The sequence below is a fragment of the Anarhichas minor genome, unplaced genomic scaffold, assembly GCF_050575085.1.
Source record: "Anarhichas minor isolate MPS153535 unplaced genomic scaffold, ASM5057508v1 ptg000018l, whole genome shotgun sequence".
Classification (NCBI taxonomy): Eukaryota; Metazoa; Chordata; class Actinopteri; order Perciformes; family Anarhichadidae; genus Anarhichas; species Anarhichas minor.
This window is the reverse complement of record NW_027466464.1, coordinates 3,896,228-3,910,770: the sequence shown is the minus strand read 5'-3', so window position 1 is coordinate 3,910,770 and position 14,543 is coordinate 3,896,228. Positions and strand designations below refer to the sequence as shown.

Sequence of the window (14,543 nt, the reverse complement as noted above, 5' to 3'; positions counted from 1 at the left end):
CTCGGAGATCCCTGCTCGATCCTCGCTCTAACAGACTTTGGATGTACCCTAAGTGTTTCTCGTGGTGTCCTCAATAGTGTTGCTGTCCATCTTTGTCCTTGTGTTGTCTCCTTGTCAGCTGGTCTTCCAGTTTCACTCTGCTCAAACACCCTTCACCACTCATCTCATCAGCTCTGCCGTATGTTGACCCCGGCTCTCCTTGCAGTCTTTGCCAGATTGTTGTCCAAGTCCAGGTCAAGTCTCAAGTCAGCTGAGCCAAGTTTAAAGACAAGTCTTGAATCAGTCCAGACAAATCCATGTCCAAGCATCTGGTCCCACTGGTTGTCTCAAGGTCCGCTGCACTTTATCCCCACGCTTCCTTCTCCTGTTAGTGAGTGCATGTGCATAAGCCTTAGTGCTGCAGTCATAAACAAATCATAGCAATAATCTAGAGAGTTCATGAGAGCTATAGGCTGCCATTGGCATTTTAGAAGTAATTAAATGAACTATTTTACTGTAATTTAGTAAAGCTTTTTAAAATAACCACATTCAAATATGTGAAATACAACAAACTTCAAAGGAGGCAATCATTTGTTATCAATGTCATTTTTTGTCAAATATATGACCATAACCAGTTTGTTTTTTACTGAAATATTCCTGTTCAAAGGATTACCAATAACATCTGTGGAGCTGACAGCGTGAATCCTAATGATGTCCACTTATCCAGTTAATATGAACTACATCTGGTTCAGGAAGTCAATGATTCCAGATGATCAATCTTGAGGGATTATTCTCCATGAGGTTGACAGTTCTGCATTTGAGTGAATTATCTCAACAATTAGATTCAAGATTCTAAATTTGTACTAATTTTAACATATTAGCGTTATACATAGATACAAAAATCAGGATTCAGACAGAATAATTACGTTTAAATTAGATTTACAAGAAAGAAAATACATAACTTAAAGGCAACTACTTGACATGTTTCCATAAAATATTGAGGCGTAATAGTACTTCTAATGTGTTACATTTGAAACCAGCGAAAAAGACATGTTTGTATTTAAATATGTATTATTTCCTCCTGCAATGGCATAGCTGCTGTATTGTACTCTCATTGATCATTATTGGCACTGGCGAGGAGTTTGTGTATCAGGTTCATCAATATGTATCTTTAATGAATGACAATGAAATGATGTGTTTGATGTTATGCTGCTTCTATCTGTACAAGATGTTCATTACTACAAATTAGATGTGACCCAGAGCCACAGTGTGAGTCGTTGGTGTGTCTGTGGACTACAGAGACAGAGATGCATCAGGATTAGTGTTGCTTTGGCAAAAAGACTTAATGACCAAAGTGTTGTCTGACATCAACCAAATTCATTTAGAAAACATGGCCAAATATAAAGGCAGAGTGAATCCTAATGATGTCCACTTATCCATGGGATGGGATGCATTTAGAAACTTCCTTTTAAGAGTAAAAACTCAACTGTAACTATGTGTTGTGCTTCTGAGAGTATCGCCATCTTCACCAGCCCTACCTCACATTCTTAGTTTGCTCAGTGCTATGCTAGTCAAGACCGTCATCGCACATCATCAACAAAAGATCTTTTCTTCCTTCACTGGTCTCTCCGGATTGCCGTGACATTCGGCCTCAGCTGGACTTTGTGTGTAGCACATGTAAGAATGCTAACGAAGCACCGCATCCCAAAGTCCAGCCTCAAACCATCGCTAGTGTGTCCGAGGACTCCTGCTCCTGTTTTACTGAGGAAAAACACCACTGGATAGAAGATGTTATTTCTGTTTATTTAGAAGATGTATAGAGCGACTACAAAAACAGTGAAAATACAGAACACAAAAACATTTTGATTTCTTTGTGATAGAAATTGCATAGAGACAACTTAGATTGGAGTGTTTATAGAACCTTCACTAGTAAACTACACTCAAGACTTCATGTATGAGCTAAATGTCAAATAGTGCAAAGAAAGGAACAAAATGAACACAGACAAAACAGTGAGACAGTCCGTCCTCTGCTTCACATCCAGCCGCCAGCAATGTCAAAAGAACTAAACATCAATAAAAGAGGACACAATAGTTCAATCCATTGGCTTATTGCTGTTGTACAAAGAGAAATTAGAAATACAGATCACCTGACTTGTTAAATTGTTCAAGCCATTTTTTTATTTGTTCGCTGATCATAAAACATCATTTCTATGCATGTTGACAAACATTCAAATGAAGTATTACATACCAGATGTACAGTTACAACTGATCCAATACTGTTGTAACACTTGTTTTTAAGTGACACATGAGCTTCATCAGTGACATTAAGAAGTACCAGAGGCTGGCACAGTGCCCAAAATATAAATACAGAAGAATCAGTGGAGAACATTTTTAAAGTGGAAAGGAAAAGGCACTATTTGTAGTGTTCCAATATGAGATGAAGAGTTACTGGTGTGTGTGGAACACTTCAGGTATTTGTACTTTATATTTGGCCATGTTTTCTAAATGAATTTGGTTGATGTCAGACAACACTTTGGTCATTAAGTCTTTTTGCCAAAGCAACACTAATCCTGATGCATCTCTGTCTCTGTAGTCCACAGACACACCAACAACTCACACTGTGGCTCTGGGTCACATCTAATTTGTAGTAATGAACATCTTGTACAGATAGAAGCAGCATAACATCAAACACATCATTTCATTGTCATTCATTAAAGATACATATTGATGAACCTGATACACAAACTCCTCGCCAGTGCAAATAATGATCAATGAGAGTACAATACAGCAGCTATGCCATTGCAGGAGGAAATAATACATATTTAAATACAAAGTCTTTTTCGCTGGTTTCAAATGTAACACATTAGAAGTACTATTACGGTACCATTCCTAGTGTCTAAAGGCACAAAGTTCAACAAGCTGGGAAACATACAGAATTACAATTATGAACATTTGAAATATTGTGCGACGTAAATCTCAGATGGAGCCTTTTCATCTGATCTGTGATCAGCAAAGAGAGGAAGTATATATTTGTTTCAATGACTCCAATGAGTAAAGACCCACTCTGTAACTTTCATGGTTTGGGCCTACTGCATCTTTTCTGTCCAGTTGGGTCTCAGTGTGGAACATTCAATGGATCAGAAGTATGGGTTAGACAGCAGTATGATGACATCATGTCATCCTACCACATAGTGGCCACAACAGAGTACTACAGCTTCATTCATTATTAACAACACAATGACGTGATGACTGCAGCTCACTCACTAATGCTGCTTTATTCAGTATGTGAGACGCCATCAGTAACCATCACTTGATCGGAGACGAGTCAGACTCCGTTTCCTGCTCGGCTGTTGGCCAGCACCTCCTCTTCCTGCTTAGAGCGCCTCCTGGAGGCCAATTTGCAAAGTGCAGCGAGCATAAAGACCACAGAAATGACAGCAAAGTAGCCGCCATAGATGAAGAACTGAGGGAAGGAAACAAGACATCTATCAGATCCTCTCTGCAGGAGGTGGAAAATGTCCCCATGTATGTTGTCATAGGCAACTAAAGGTGGGCGGAGCCTATTGTACCCCCTCACCTGAGTAAAGACATCGAGGCCAAGGCCGGCCGAGTCCACCACAGCCACAGTGAGCAGAGTCTGCAGCAGCAGGGCCATGAAGGTGTTCACCCCGAACACTAAGGCGTAGCGCTGCATGTTGAGACTGGCAGCAATCTGATACCTGACGGGTCAGAGGAAGGTCACACCTGTAGTACACCGTCTGTCTGAAACACTTCTACATGTCTCCACAAGCTACTAGACAATCCACAAAGTAGGACAAAGTTTTTGCTGGTGATTCAACACTTTTTAGAACATATCCAAGAACCCGAGATGAATGTGCTTCTTATTGTGGACTCACTCCTGATGTTTAGAAACGACGGTCAATGGCTGCTATAATCTGGAACATCGTTACACAAGTTTCTCATTTCTCATTAACATTGAACATTAACAAACAAAGGGCATAGTATCTAAACCAGTACTGCTTAACGTAGAGGAAGCAAATCCGTCTGAGAAAAGGACCCACGGTTCTAAAAGCGTGTTCCTTCCTGAATATACCTTCCTCCTTCTTTATATCACTTTTTAAATATGAATATTTATATAAACACACGAGTACCGACTTTCAGTACGACTGTCTCTAAACAGTTCAATAAAACTTATAACAATACAATTATTGATTTTGAACTGTGTCTACATGCATTTGAGATCCTGACTGTAAATATCTGACACTTGGACTAACCCAATAAAAATATTAGGTTTAGACACGTCCAACATGTCATACTAGTTTACTAAAAAAGTGCAAAATCAGCAGTGTCACTGGTGCAAAAGTGTTGCATAGTTAACAGTGATAGCCCACCATAGCCAACAGTGATAGCCCACCATAGCTAACAGTGATAGCCCACCATAGCTAACAGTGATAGCCCACCATAGCTAACAGTGATAGCCCACCATAGCTAACAGTGAAGGCCCACCATATCAGTGATGAAGTGTTCCATAGCTAACAGTGATGCAGTGTTCCATAGCTAACAGTGATGCAGTGTTCCATAGCTAACAGTGATGAAGTGTTCCATAGCTAACAGTGATAAGCTAACAGTGATAGCCCACCATAGCTAACAGTGATAGCCCACCTGATGCCTCCTCATACTTACGTTGCCACGGTGATGAGCAGCATATATATGGCTCTGAAGAGGACGTATGCACTGTAACAGAGCCAGATGTTCCTCACAGTGTCCATAGCAAACACACACAAAGCCATCAGCAGGGAGAGGACACACAGAACCAGCTCCCCCCACAGAGACCAGGACACGGGCAAGTAGCCCACCAGCAGGGCCGCCAGAGCCCCTGAGGACCAGCAGGACACACAACGGTTACAAATACTCAGCCTGAGGTTTACACTGCAGGGAGAGAAACCAGTGTTAAAGAGCATACTGGGTCCTTTCCTGCTGACATGTTAGTTCATTCTATCCAACAGAGCACATCACCAAATTCAGAAAATGGCCGCAGATCCTTATTATTAAATCCCCCTTACCCAGCAGTGTGGACAGGGTCTCTACGTAGCCGTTGTAGATTTCGTAGTCCTGGGATGGACGGATGTTCTCCCACAGTGCTTGAGCGTAGTTGATGACCTGGAAGTAGCCGCAGGTGGCCAGAGCCCACCACAGGGACCAGGCCAGCAGGGACCGGCACCTGTAGCACTTCAGGAAGTCATCAAACAGAACCTGTAGCACTTCCACAAGCCTGCTGCTGTGACTTCCTGTCTCAGAGGACCTGGATATCTGTATGGAGAGTGGAGGATACAGTTCTTGACATTTGAACAGATGAACCCGATCATGAGCATGGTGTGTCCTGAACAAAGCACATAGTCACTCACCGTGGAGACGTCCTGGCTGTTGGGAGGCGACTTGCTCTCTGAATCCTTGGTCCGCTCCAGCAGAGCGGTGCTGCTCGGCTTCTCCGCCGCGGCTGGACTCTTGTGGAAGAACAAGCTTCTCTTGGGCATGGGCAGAAACCAGGGAGCCACAAAGGCCACGGCGGCAGTTGTCAAGGTGATGATGACCAGGTGGACCAGCTGAACTTTGGCCACAGAGAGCAGCAGCTGACCGGTCAGAGATCCAGCAGCTGATCCGAACAGAGCGATGCTGCGGCAGTAACCAGTCACTCTCTTGTAGTGCGCCGGATCCACCACGCTGTAGATGTACGAGTAGTAGGCCACCTCGGAGGCCGTAGCCAGTCCAAAGAAGAACTCGAGGAGCTGCATGGCCAGCACGCCCTGCGCCCTCAGCAACATGACATATGTAACCACTAAGCTGGTGGCCTGCAGCACCAATACGGGCTTATAACGCAGGAAGTCAGTGGCCAGGAAGATGGGGAACAGCAACACCAGGTAGGAATACGTCCACACTGGATAGATTTCATTCACCACCTGCAGATAAGAGATGAACATTTACACTAGTTACATTATTTCAATCTCCTCAGCATCAACACTGCTTCCCAGGGAATCTTGGGAGGGAAGTAAGACAGTAGGACATTTAAAACACCTCAAACTGTTAATCAAGTTTATAACTGACCTGATTTCAGTTTCCATTTCTAAGTTCTAGACTAGTTTGCTAGTAACTGCAACTGTGGAGAATCAAAAAGACAAGTTTAACCGGCAAAAAAGCCATAAACCAACCTCCGATTGTAATTATCTGTCAACTCATATCTCATATTCATGGCCTACGTTATTGCCTTTGTACATGCCCTGTAAAAAAAGTCAAGTATTAAATGTATTATAAAGAAACAAAAGGTTAAATATCCTGTAAACTATTTGATTTGTCTGCTAAATATTTACGCAAGATTTTGAAGACATTCAAAAGTGAATTGGCGTATTTTGTATAATCCCCAGACATGAACAGCTTTAATCACTCTGTGCGTATAAAGTAAGCCTTAGTTTGGTGTAGCCTAGTTATTCTAGACCAGTGTTTTTCAACCTATTCTGAGCCGCGGCACAATTTTTACATTAAAAAGATCACCAACAACCAAAAAAGTTACAAAATGACACATTTTAGCATAATACAGCAGATATGCAGGGGCGTCAAACTCAATCACAGAGAGGGACAACGTTGAGGGCCAAACAGGGTCAACATTTAATAAACAGGATAGAAGGGATATTGGACAAATAGGCTACATTCTTTTATGCATATGTGCCAGAGCCAGATGTCCGGCATCTTCTCTTGGCTGCCAGTTCATTAAAGTCTGGGGTTAGGTTCTGTGGAAACCCTCACGATGGAGTGAAGGTGCATCAGTGAGACGACTCCTGTGTGGGTTTTTGTTCATCTTCATCACAGAGAAAAGCTGCTCACACAGGTATGTGCTTCCAAACATGCAGAGCATTTGAGCAGCATGTAGGCAGAGTTGAGGCATCGTTTTGGGGATGAAGCTTAGAAACTGTGCAGCACCCTCAGAGTCATACCTTGCCTCGAGTGTGTCATTACACTGGAGGTCTATCAGCTCCATTTGGATGTGCACAGGTGCTTTTTCTAAGTCAACTGCAAACGGATTGCTGAGCAGTTCAAATTTAAATTTCTGAGCTGCAAAGTCGGCAAATCGCAGAGTGAACTCTGTGCCAAGTGTGCCCAGTTTATCAGCAAAATGCGCAGTCGGGAACACAGCGGTGGAGACACGGTTTGGCAACACGGAAAGTGACCCAAGTTTCCTTGCTGCATCTGAGTCTCCCATAGGCGCAGCTTGTCCTGGAAAGCTGTTACTGCATCATACATGTCTGTGATCACGCATGTCTGTGGTCACGCATGTCGGTGGTCACGCATGTCGGTGGTCACACATGTCTGTGGTCACACATGTCTGTGATCACACGTCCCCGTCCCTGAAGCTGGAGGTTTAGCGCAGTGAGATGCTTCGTTATGTTGCACATAAAGCAGCTCACATCGCCACTTTTTGTCCCAGAGCTCTGTGGTGTGGCGGGCCAGTTATGATAAACATGATATTTTCTCGCGGGCCGGATATAATTGTACCGACTCGAGACATGCCTTGAGTTTGACATGTCTGATATATGCTGACAATTTAATGGCAAGTCACTTAATGTGTTGATCCTTACTAGGCTTTTCATCTGGGTTATGTTGTCCAGGGCCCAGTTCAGAGTCTGCATTTTTCCTTTTCAAATATTTCTCCATCGCTGTTCGTCTTGTCACCGCAACCTCTCCCGCACGTCATTTCATTCTACTGTCTTAAATTAACAAGGTCATTACTGCGCTACCTACTGCCACCCACTGGCATGGAAGAGTATTTATTACTTAGCCAGCCACTATATTGCAGCTCAGATGCTCAACAATGGCAAAGTATTTGCAACACAACTAAATAATATTTTTTTGGACTGATTAAGTGAAATTGGACATTTTCCCACAGAACACATGACGATCTCTCACACAGTGGTTGAAAATCACTGGTCTAGACCAGTGGTCCCCAACCTTTTTTGCACCACGGACCGACCTCAAGGTGTGGCGGAAAAACACGACGAAATAAAATGATACAATCGGCATGAAAACAAATATAAAATGCATAAATAAATACAACTCACAATAACGCTGAATCAGTGGGAGCCCTGAGCTTGTTTCTCTGCAACGAGACGGTCCCATCTGGGGGTAATGGGAGACAATGACACCCGAAGTGTGTTCCTTATGTCCAGTCTACTCCGTCATTTAGTTTTGATTGCCGTCACTGCAGAACATCCTGCTTCACAAAGAGGATGTGTGGAATGGAAGCAGGGTTTTCAGTGCTTTAGTGGCGATCTCAGGATATTCAGCCTTGATTTTAATCCTAAACACCAGCAGAGTTGTTGTCTCAAACATACTTTTAAGGTCACCGTCATTTACAATCTCCAGCAGCTGATCTTCCTCTGTCGCCACATATTATGCAGAGCGGGCTTGGCGCGTCAGAATTACTCCTGATATTTAATTAGACTCCTGATATTGTCTGTTAAATGAAGCTTTCATTTTCTTGGAAGTTGTAGGCTATGATGTAGATCTCAGGATTTTAAGACTAGACTTAAAGTAAGGGTCAGTGGAAACAAAGCAAAGAAATGATGGTATGTTATTTTATTAATTCAGCATGGTACACAAGAGAGTGCACAGTTTTTTAGTATTTGGTAGAAAATGTATTGTTTGCTAACTACGCATCGAGCACCTAAGTAACGGCGATGGAAGGCAGACCTCCAGCACCATGGCACACTGTCCGGTCCGGTGTGGCCTAAGAGGTTCAATGTGTTTTCTGTTCTTCTGTGCAATAATAATTGTGTTTCCTAATAACTGATGCATGAGAAACCATGGCAACCAAATAACAGGGAACCAAAAACCAGCAACCATCTAATTAAAGAAACGATTTGTAATTTAACTAAACAGTGAATAACGTGTGATATGAATACACTAAATTGATTTAAATAACATGCTGTTAGAAAAGAAGAAAAAGGCCGATCCTGTAACATCTGACTGTTCTCCTCCCTCAGATGAGCAGAACCTTGAAAGTGACATTTCTGTGTCACACTTATGTTTATTATTACAGCTTGTTATCTAAGAAATATGATCTCACAAAACAGCCAGTGCTTTTGTTTAGTTTACCTGATGTTTTCTGAATGTTTATTATGGTAATATGATAGAATTTCTTACAAATTGTTAAAGTTGTTTGATTTTTGTTTGTTATGAAACTCACTGATATGTTGTCTTATTATACAGTTCAACAGAGAGGTCCAATGTCTGTTTCACCTCATCTCAGGAGACTTATCTTGCCATGTTTATGTTAACATTCCCTCGCTTGCTAACAGAGTTGCTTACAATTTGAAAACACAGCTAATGCCTTTACCTTATCGATTAATGATGTGCATATGTAAACCATTTTGAGTATTAAGTGTTAATGTTTTGATATGCCCCTGATTGACGACAGACTACAATGAAATCTGTGGTTTCAACACCTTAATACTGTCCACACGTCAGTGAATTTCTCTTGTCTCGCCTGCCAATGTTAACCAAAGTAACTAGTGAGATATCCAGATGATGGTACGTGTCAATCCTTTTGTTAGACTATCCTTTAGTGCGAGCCATCAACAAATCAGTGTCCCATCAACTCCTGTATTCCCCCGAGCACTCTGTTCAAACGACTGCACAAAAACACTTTTCCAACTATGATACAGACTCATCCCTGACACACTTTAGCGACATGACGAGGCGAGTGTGTAAAGGTTTAGTTTCCTCCACAGGCTTGGTGTTCTCACCACACAAAAACAGCCCATCAACACTTTCCTACGCTAGGGGTTAATGATGGCCTTAACTCAAATCGTTATGAAATATTATTGACTTATGTTCTCACTTCTAGCGGTGAATATATACTATTGTAGTGATCTAATCTAATGATCAAGGGGAGGATTGTAATGGTCATTTTTTTACCTAGTATATATTTCTACTTACTTAGTATATATATTTCTACTCAGTATATGTATTTATGCATAAGTAGTTTTGCTCTGAGCTTTGTTGAACTTCACCGTGTCTCTGTTGTGCAGAAGAAGAGTTCTCCCTCTCTGTTCACAAAGATAACTTACTGTGTTGTATGAGGATGTTCCAGCACCAAGGCCTTTGGGCCGCTGGTTGTGGTTGCTGGCCATTTGTTGTTCATTGTTGTTCCTATCAGTCTGAGACCAAACATCTGAGACCAAATGTCTGTAACATTGGCCATTGGCCCCCACCTTTGCTCATTCTGTATAAAGAAAGCTTGTTCACTTTTTTCTTGGTTCTTCCTCACTGAGACTGAACGCATTCTGTTGTGATGATTGAACCTTCTCTGCGCAGAGAATAAATACTTAAAAGACAACCTGGTTTTTGGTATTGTGTATTTCAGCAGTAAAAGACTCATGCAAAGTGGGTATAGGAATATTTTCCACAACACCTGATGGAGGTAACCTAATTATTTTAGGATTAACCAAACACTCCAAAGGATCTGGCAATTTTTCAAGTAGGATTATTCCTTCTGTGGCTGTGTGTGTGTAAGACTGAGCCATTAGAAGACATCCAGTTGTATTATTGTGAAGCAGTCCACATAACATCAACAGGGTTTTCTAGAACTGGCTGCTAGATCTGTACAAAATGGAGCTCATTAGATCTGGAATGTGGTCAATGAACTGGAGCTCTGTAGTGATGCAACAAGAAACAACAGAATGAGAAGCTCACAGCTTTAGTGTGTGGTCTTGTGAAGGATTTCAGTATCAACAACATTATTAGTAGGATTAAATAACACCCCAAGTGGTGAGTAGAAGTGTCGCAATAATAATAATGTCAAAATATGTTAAAAAGTCACAATATGTTTATTTATGGAATGTATATGTTTACAATATTCTTACTTATAGAGGATATTATATGTTACAGTATTTTACTCACTGAATGTATTAAACCATAGTCACTAAAGGTATTAAAACACTGTATGAATAGTTTTGAGGGTCAGAAAGGGATAATTTTGAGTGAGGCTTTACAGAGGTGCAGCAGAGAGCAGAGGGATGGACAACTGACCAGCAGGTCACAGAGAGGAGGAGGAGCCCAGGATGTTTTGCTACAGGATCGATCCAGGGAGGGGACAGAATTCAAATGGAGCCAATCACTGAATGACACGGGGGATCATTCAGACGTTTTAGGACAGTTTCGGACACTTTCCGGGGATATAAAAGACAATGTTCTACAGAGTGTCGCCAGACCACTTCCGCCCCTTTTTTTCAGCACCTGGAATGGCCAGACCTGTGAGGAGGATGCGTGCATGTGGTCTCTGCTCTTAAGAACATTACTATATAGTTGATTTAGATTGCAAGTGTTAACTTTGTGTAGTACATTCAATTTTGTTTTGATTTTAAACCGGATCCAGTAACTTTTTGGGTGCCTGTGCTGTAAGAAGTAAACAGAGCAGAGCGTGGTCCAGCGGCCTAGCAAGCTCTCATCCTTGTCCTAGCCTTAACAGTCTGTAGGTTAACAACTGTCTTCACATCTGTGTACAGACATGGTGAGGTCCATCCATGCTGCTGCGAGAGGCTTCAGAGGGTCACTTCCTCACTACAGGGGTCGATCAGAGTACAAAGAAATTGAGTGTCCATGAGACACGAGAGGAGGTACAAGAGACACAAGGACTCTACAGACTTTAATGGATTCCTTTGCTCTCTCAAAGACTAATTTTGCACTACTGTTAGTTCATTTAACATTATTCTATTTCATTGTAGATATTGTGCATTTCTATACTATTTTTACTTTGCTTGCTTACCTGTATCATAATGCTGCTGTAGCGAACAAATTTCCCCTTGCGGGATTAATAAAGTATCTATCTATCTATCTAATTAGTGGAACCTTTGCTGTTGAACTGTATGGCGGGTAAATACAGCAAATACAACTAATACATGACTCAACGTTTCGTTCATATAAAGAAGAATTAAAAAGCTCATGGTCACAAACTCAATACAATGTTTATGGGCCATTCTACCGAATTGGTTCAAAGTCAGGTTGGAAATATTTTAAAATTTTGTATGTTTTATTCCCAAAACTTTGTCCGTATATATATTGTACCATATCTAAAGTACACATATCTAGTAAAAGAACCGTCAATTTTTATATTGTATTTTCAGACTGTGTTGGAATGTTTTTCCTCTCCCAAAAATGGTCACTACCGAAACATAGTAATACACTATAGTAAAAAAGTATTATTATTAACCTGTTAAGATTGTGTTTCCTTCCCTTCTCTGAAGAGTATTTTTACAAATATTTCTTGAAGGTTTTCACAATTAAATCAATAAAAATGAGATTTGTACCAAATTTCTAAGTTCAATTTATAAAATTCATCAAAATCTAAATGCAATATTTCTTTGTAAAATGCATAATACTGATCATATTGATTCCAGAGTTGATGATTGATACAATTGAACATACATTAAACCAATCAGTATCATAACATTTTAGTTGATAACTCAATATACTTTATTTTTTACAAAACATCGTGTTTCGGCAATGACTGCACTGTATTTTGTTTGCAAGGTTGTATCATATTTCCTCAACCTTATTGCTTAATCTTAACTCATAACATGCCTTAGGTTGGGAATATTACAAACACAAATGTTTTGTGGCCAATAGAATCATTTTATTTTTGAAGACATAACAATTGTTCATCCAGAACCATTTAAAGTACAAACATTACTTATCAATGGAAAATTACCCAAGTGGGTTCAGTAAAAGAGAACAAGAAAACATTGACAAATAACTGATATTATGTTGTACTCTATGTTTAAGGGGGTTCAGTGTCAGACACCATCACAAATCCATTCACAAATTTAGTTTTTCACATACTGCGGTGAACACTCTTGGGCTGATCTGGACAGCCCAAGAGTGTCCAGATCAGCCCAACGTCGTGTGACGTTGGGCTGATCTGGACATGCCTCTGTGTGATGTTCTCTGGTGGAGGGATTAAGGTGACGACCTTGTCCACTGTGTACCAGATCTTGTCCTCTAGTCGCGGTCAATAAAAGCAGTTTTGCCCAATGTTGTGTTGTGCATGACTTTGACCTCAAGGGCACCTGCAGACAGATAACAATAATAAAAGGACATTGGGCGAGATATGATAAGTATTGCTTGTATTGGAATCTTATAAGACTATGAAATAAAGTTTGATTCAAAGGGAATGGGAATATGAGAACGGAAGATGGCCAAGTGAGAATGAATGGAAAGAGAGACTTTACCATATATTTCGGTAGTGGCTGTTTCGGTAGTGACAATTCTAGCTAACTTTGAGCAGAACTAAAGAATGCTAGCAAGCGGATGGCTAGCATACACGTATTTGAAGAGGTGTACACACATAAAAACATAATACTTTGCAATAAACCCCAAAAAGTTTACATAATTGAAGAGAATATGTGTTCGGTAGTAACAATTCTTAAGGTTACACGCCGATTTTCAGACTTTGGAACACATTTATATCAAAAGTATGGGATTTAGCTACTTACCATTCAGCCATGAGGGACAGGGATGCAGTGTCACTGCCTCGTCAAAAATGCAGGGGTGTGGCTAAAAACCAGGCTCAGCCAATAGACTAAAACTCTTGTTTCGGTAGTGACATGAAAACTGGGGACATGATTTTTTGGGTATAGTTTTATAATTTTAAAATTAAACCCACAATAAATCTAAATCTTACAACTTCTGTTTAAACTTAATCATAAAGATCTTTGAAATCACACCATTGAACAAAATCTAAAAATTGTTTTAAGTGTTATTTACAGAAATTGAAATTTAGATGTCAGGGTTGGGGACAGCTACTTCCTAATAGAAAGTACCCTATAAATGATGATTTTGTATATATTTAGCTTATCACTATCTAATGTAATGCCTTGGGTTTAAACAGACCACAACACATTCTTAGTAAATATCTATGTCTGAATACTTAATTGTTTTGTTAAATAGTTTTTCTTGTTGGGGGACAGCACGTTGAACGAATTCGGTAGAATGGCCCTTATGGTGTCAAGTTCAGATGTGACGCAAGGTGGAATCAGCCGTTGGTGCTCGCGCTCAGTAACGTAGCCTTTAGCCCAGCTAGCTAACTCACCTGAGTCTCCGTCAGGTTCTTATCTGGGCCCAGAAGGTAAGCGGTGAGGAAAGGCTCCGACGGCCGGAGGTTGGAGAAGAAGCCGTACACACACAGCACAAGAGTTTGGTCGAGCACAGGCATGATGGACTCACAGACTGGGTTCATGTGCTTCTTCTTCGGTGGTGGTTTCTGCTGTTAAACGGCCCCCCTTTAGGCGCACTAGCGCTATCAGGTGGTCTGACGGTGGAGCAGCAGCAGAGGAGAACTAGTACAAACTGTTAGGAGGTTATTACTTTCTTTGTTTTATAATTTACTAAAAATGTATGCAATAGATTCACAGCCCAACAAATAGACTGAGCAAGTCCCACAGGAGCCCGGGCCAACAGGCAGTACAGAGAGAGTGTTTGATCCCAAACCAGAAAACAGGGAAAGTAGAGGGACGATT

General features: G+C 41.0%; 1 protein-coding gene across 2 annotated transcripts; it reads right to left on the bottom strand.

The window, feature by feature from the left end:
• Positions 1-1,763: 1,763 nt before the first annotated feature.
• On the bottom strand, positions 1,764-14,521 carry slc19a2 (solute carrier family 19 member 2). Of its 2 annotated transcripts, XM_076094271.1 has the most exons (7): positions 14,117-14,513; positions 8,088-8,239; positions 5,385-5,936; positions 5,043-5,289; positions 4,663-4,855; positions 3,557-3,698; positions 1,764-3,442 (listed from the first exon to the last, which is right to left on the bottom strand). In XM_076094271.1, the coding sequence occupies exons 3-7, from the start codon at positions 5,799-5,801 to the stop codon at positions 3,305-3,307; spliced, it is 1,137 nt and encodes a 378-aa protein (XP_075950386.1). In that variant the 5' UTR covers positions 5,802-5,936; positions 8,088-8,239; positions 14,117-14,513; the 3' UTR covers positions 1,764-3,304. The 2 variants fall into 2 exon arrangements, with proteins under 2 accessions (XP_075950386.1, XP_075950385.1); XM_076094270.1 differs by lacking the exon at positions 8,088-8,239 and having other exon boundaries at positions 14,117-14,521.
• Between the last annotated feature and the right edge of the window lie 22 nt (positions 14,522-14,543).

What these genes read in the sequence shown, in the direction of transcription:
- slc19a2 (XM_076094270.1), bottom strand. Translation starts at nt 14,263, where the DNA reads ATGAACCCAGTCTGTGAGTCCATCATGCCTGTGCTCGACCAAACTCTT. An exon ending in AGAACCTGACGGAGACTCAG is followed by an intron (nt 5,937 to 14,116) that starts GTGAGTTAGCTA and finishes TCTTATCTGCAG; the next exon opens with GTGGTGAATGAAATCTATCC. An exon ending in GACCCTGTCCACACTGCTGG is followed by an intron (nt 4,856 to 5,042) that starts GTAAGGGGGATT and finishes GCTGGTCCTCAG; the next exon opens with GGGCTCTGGCGGCCCTGCTG.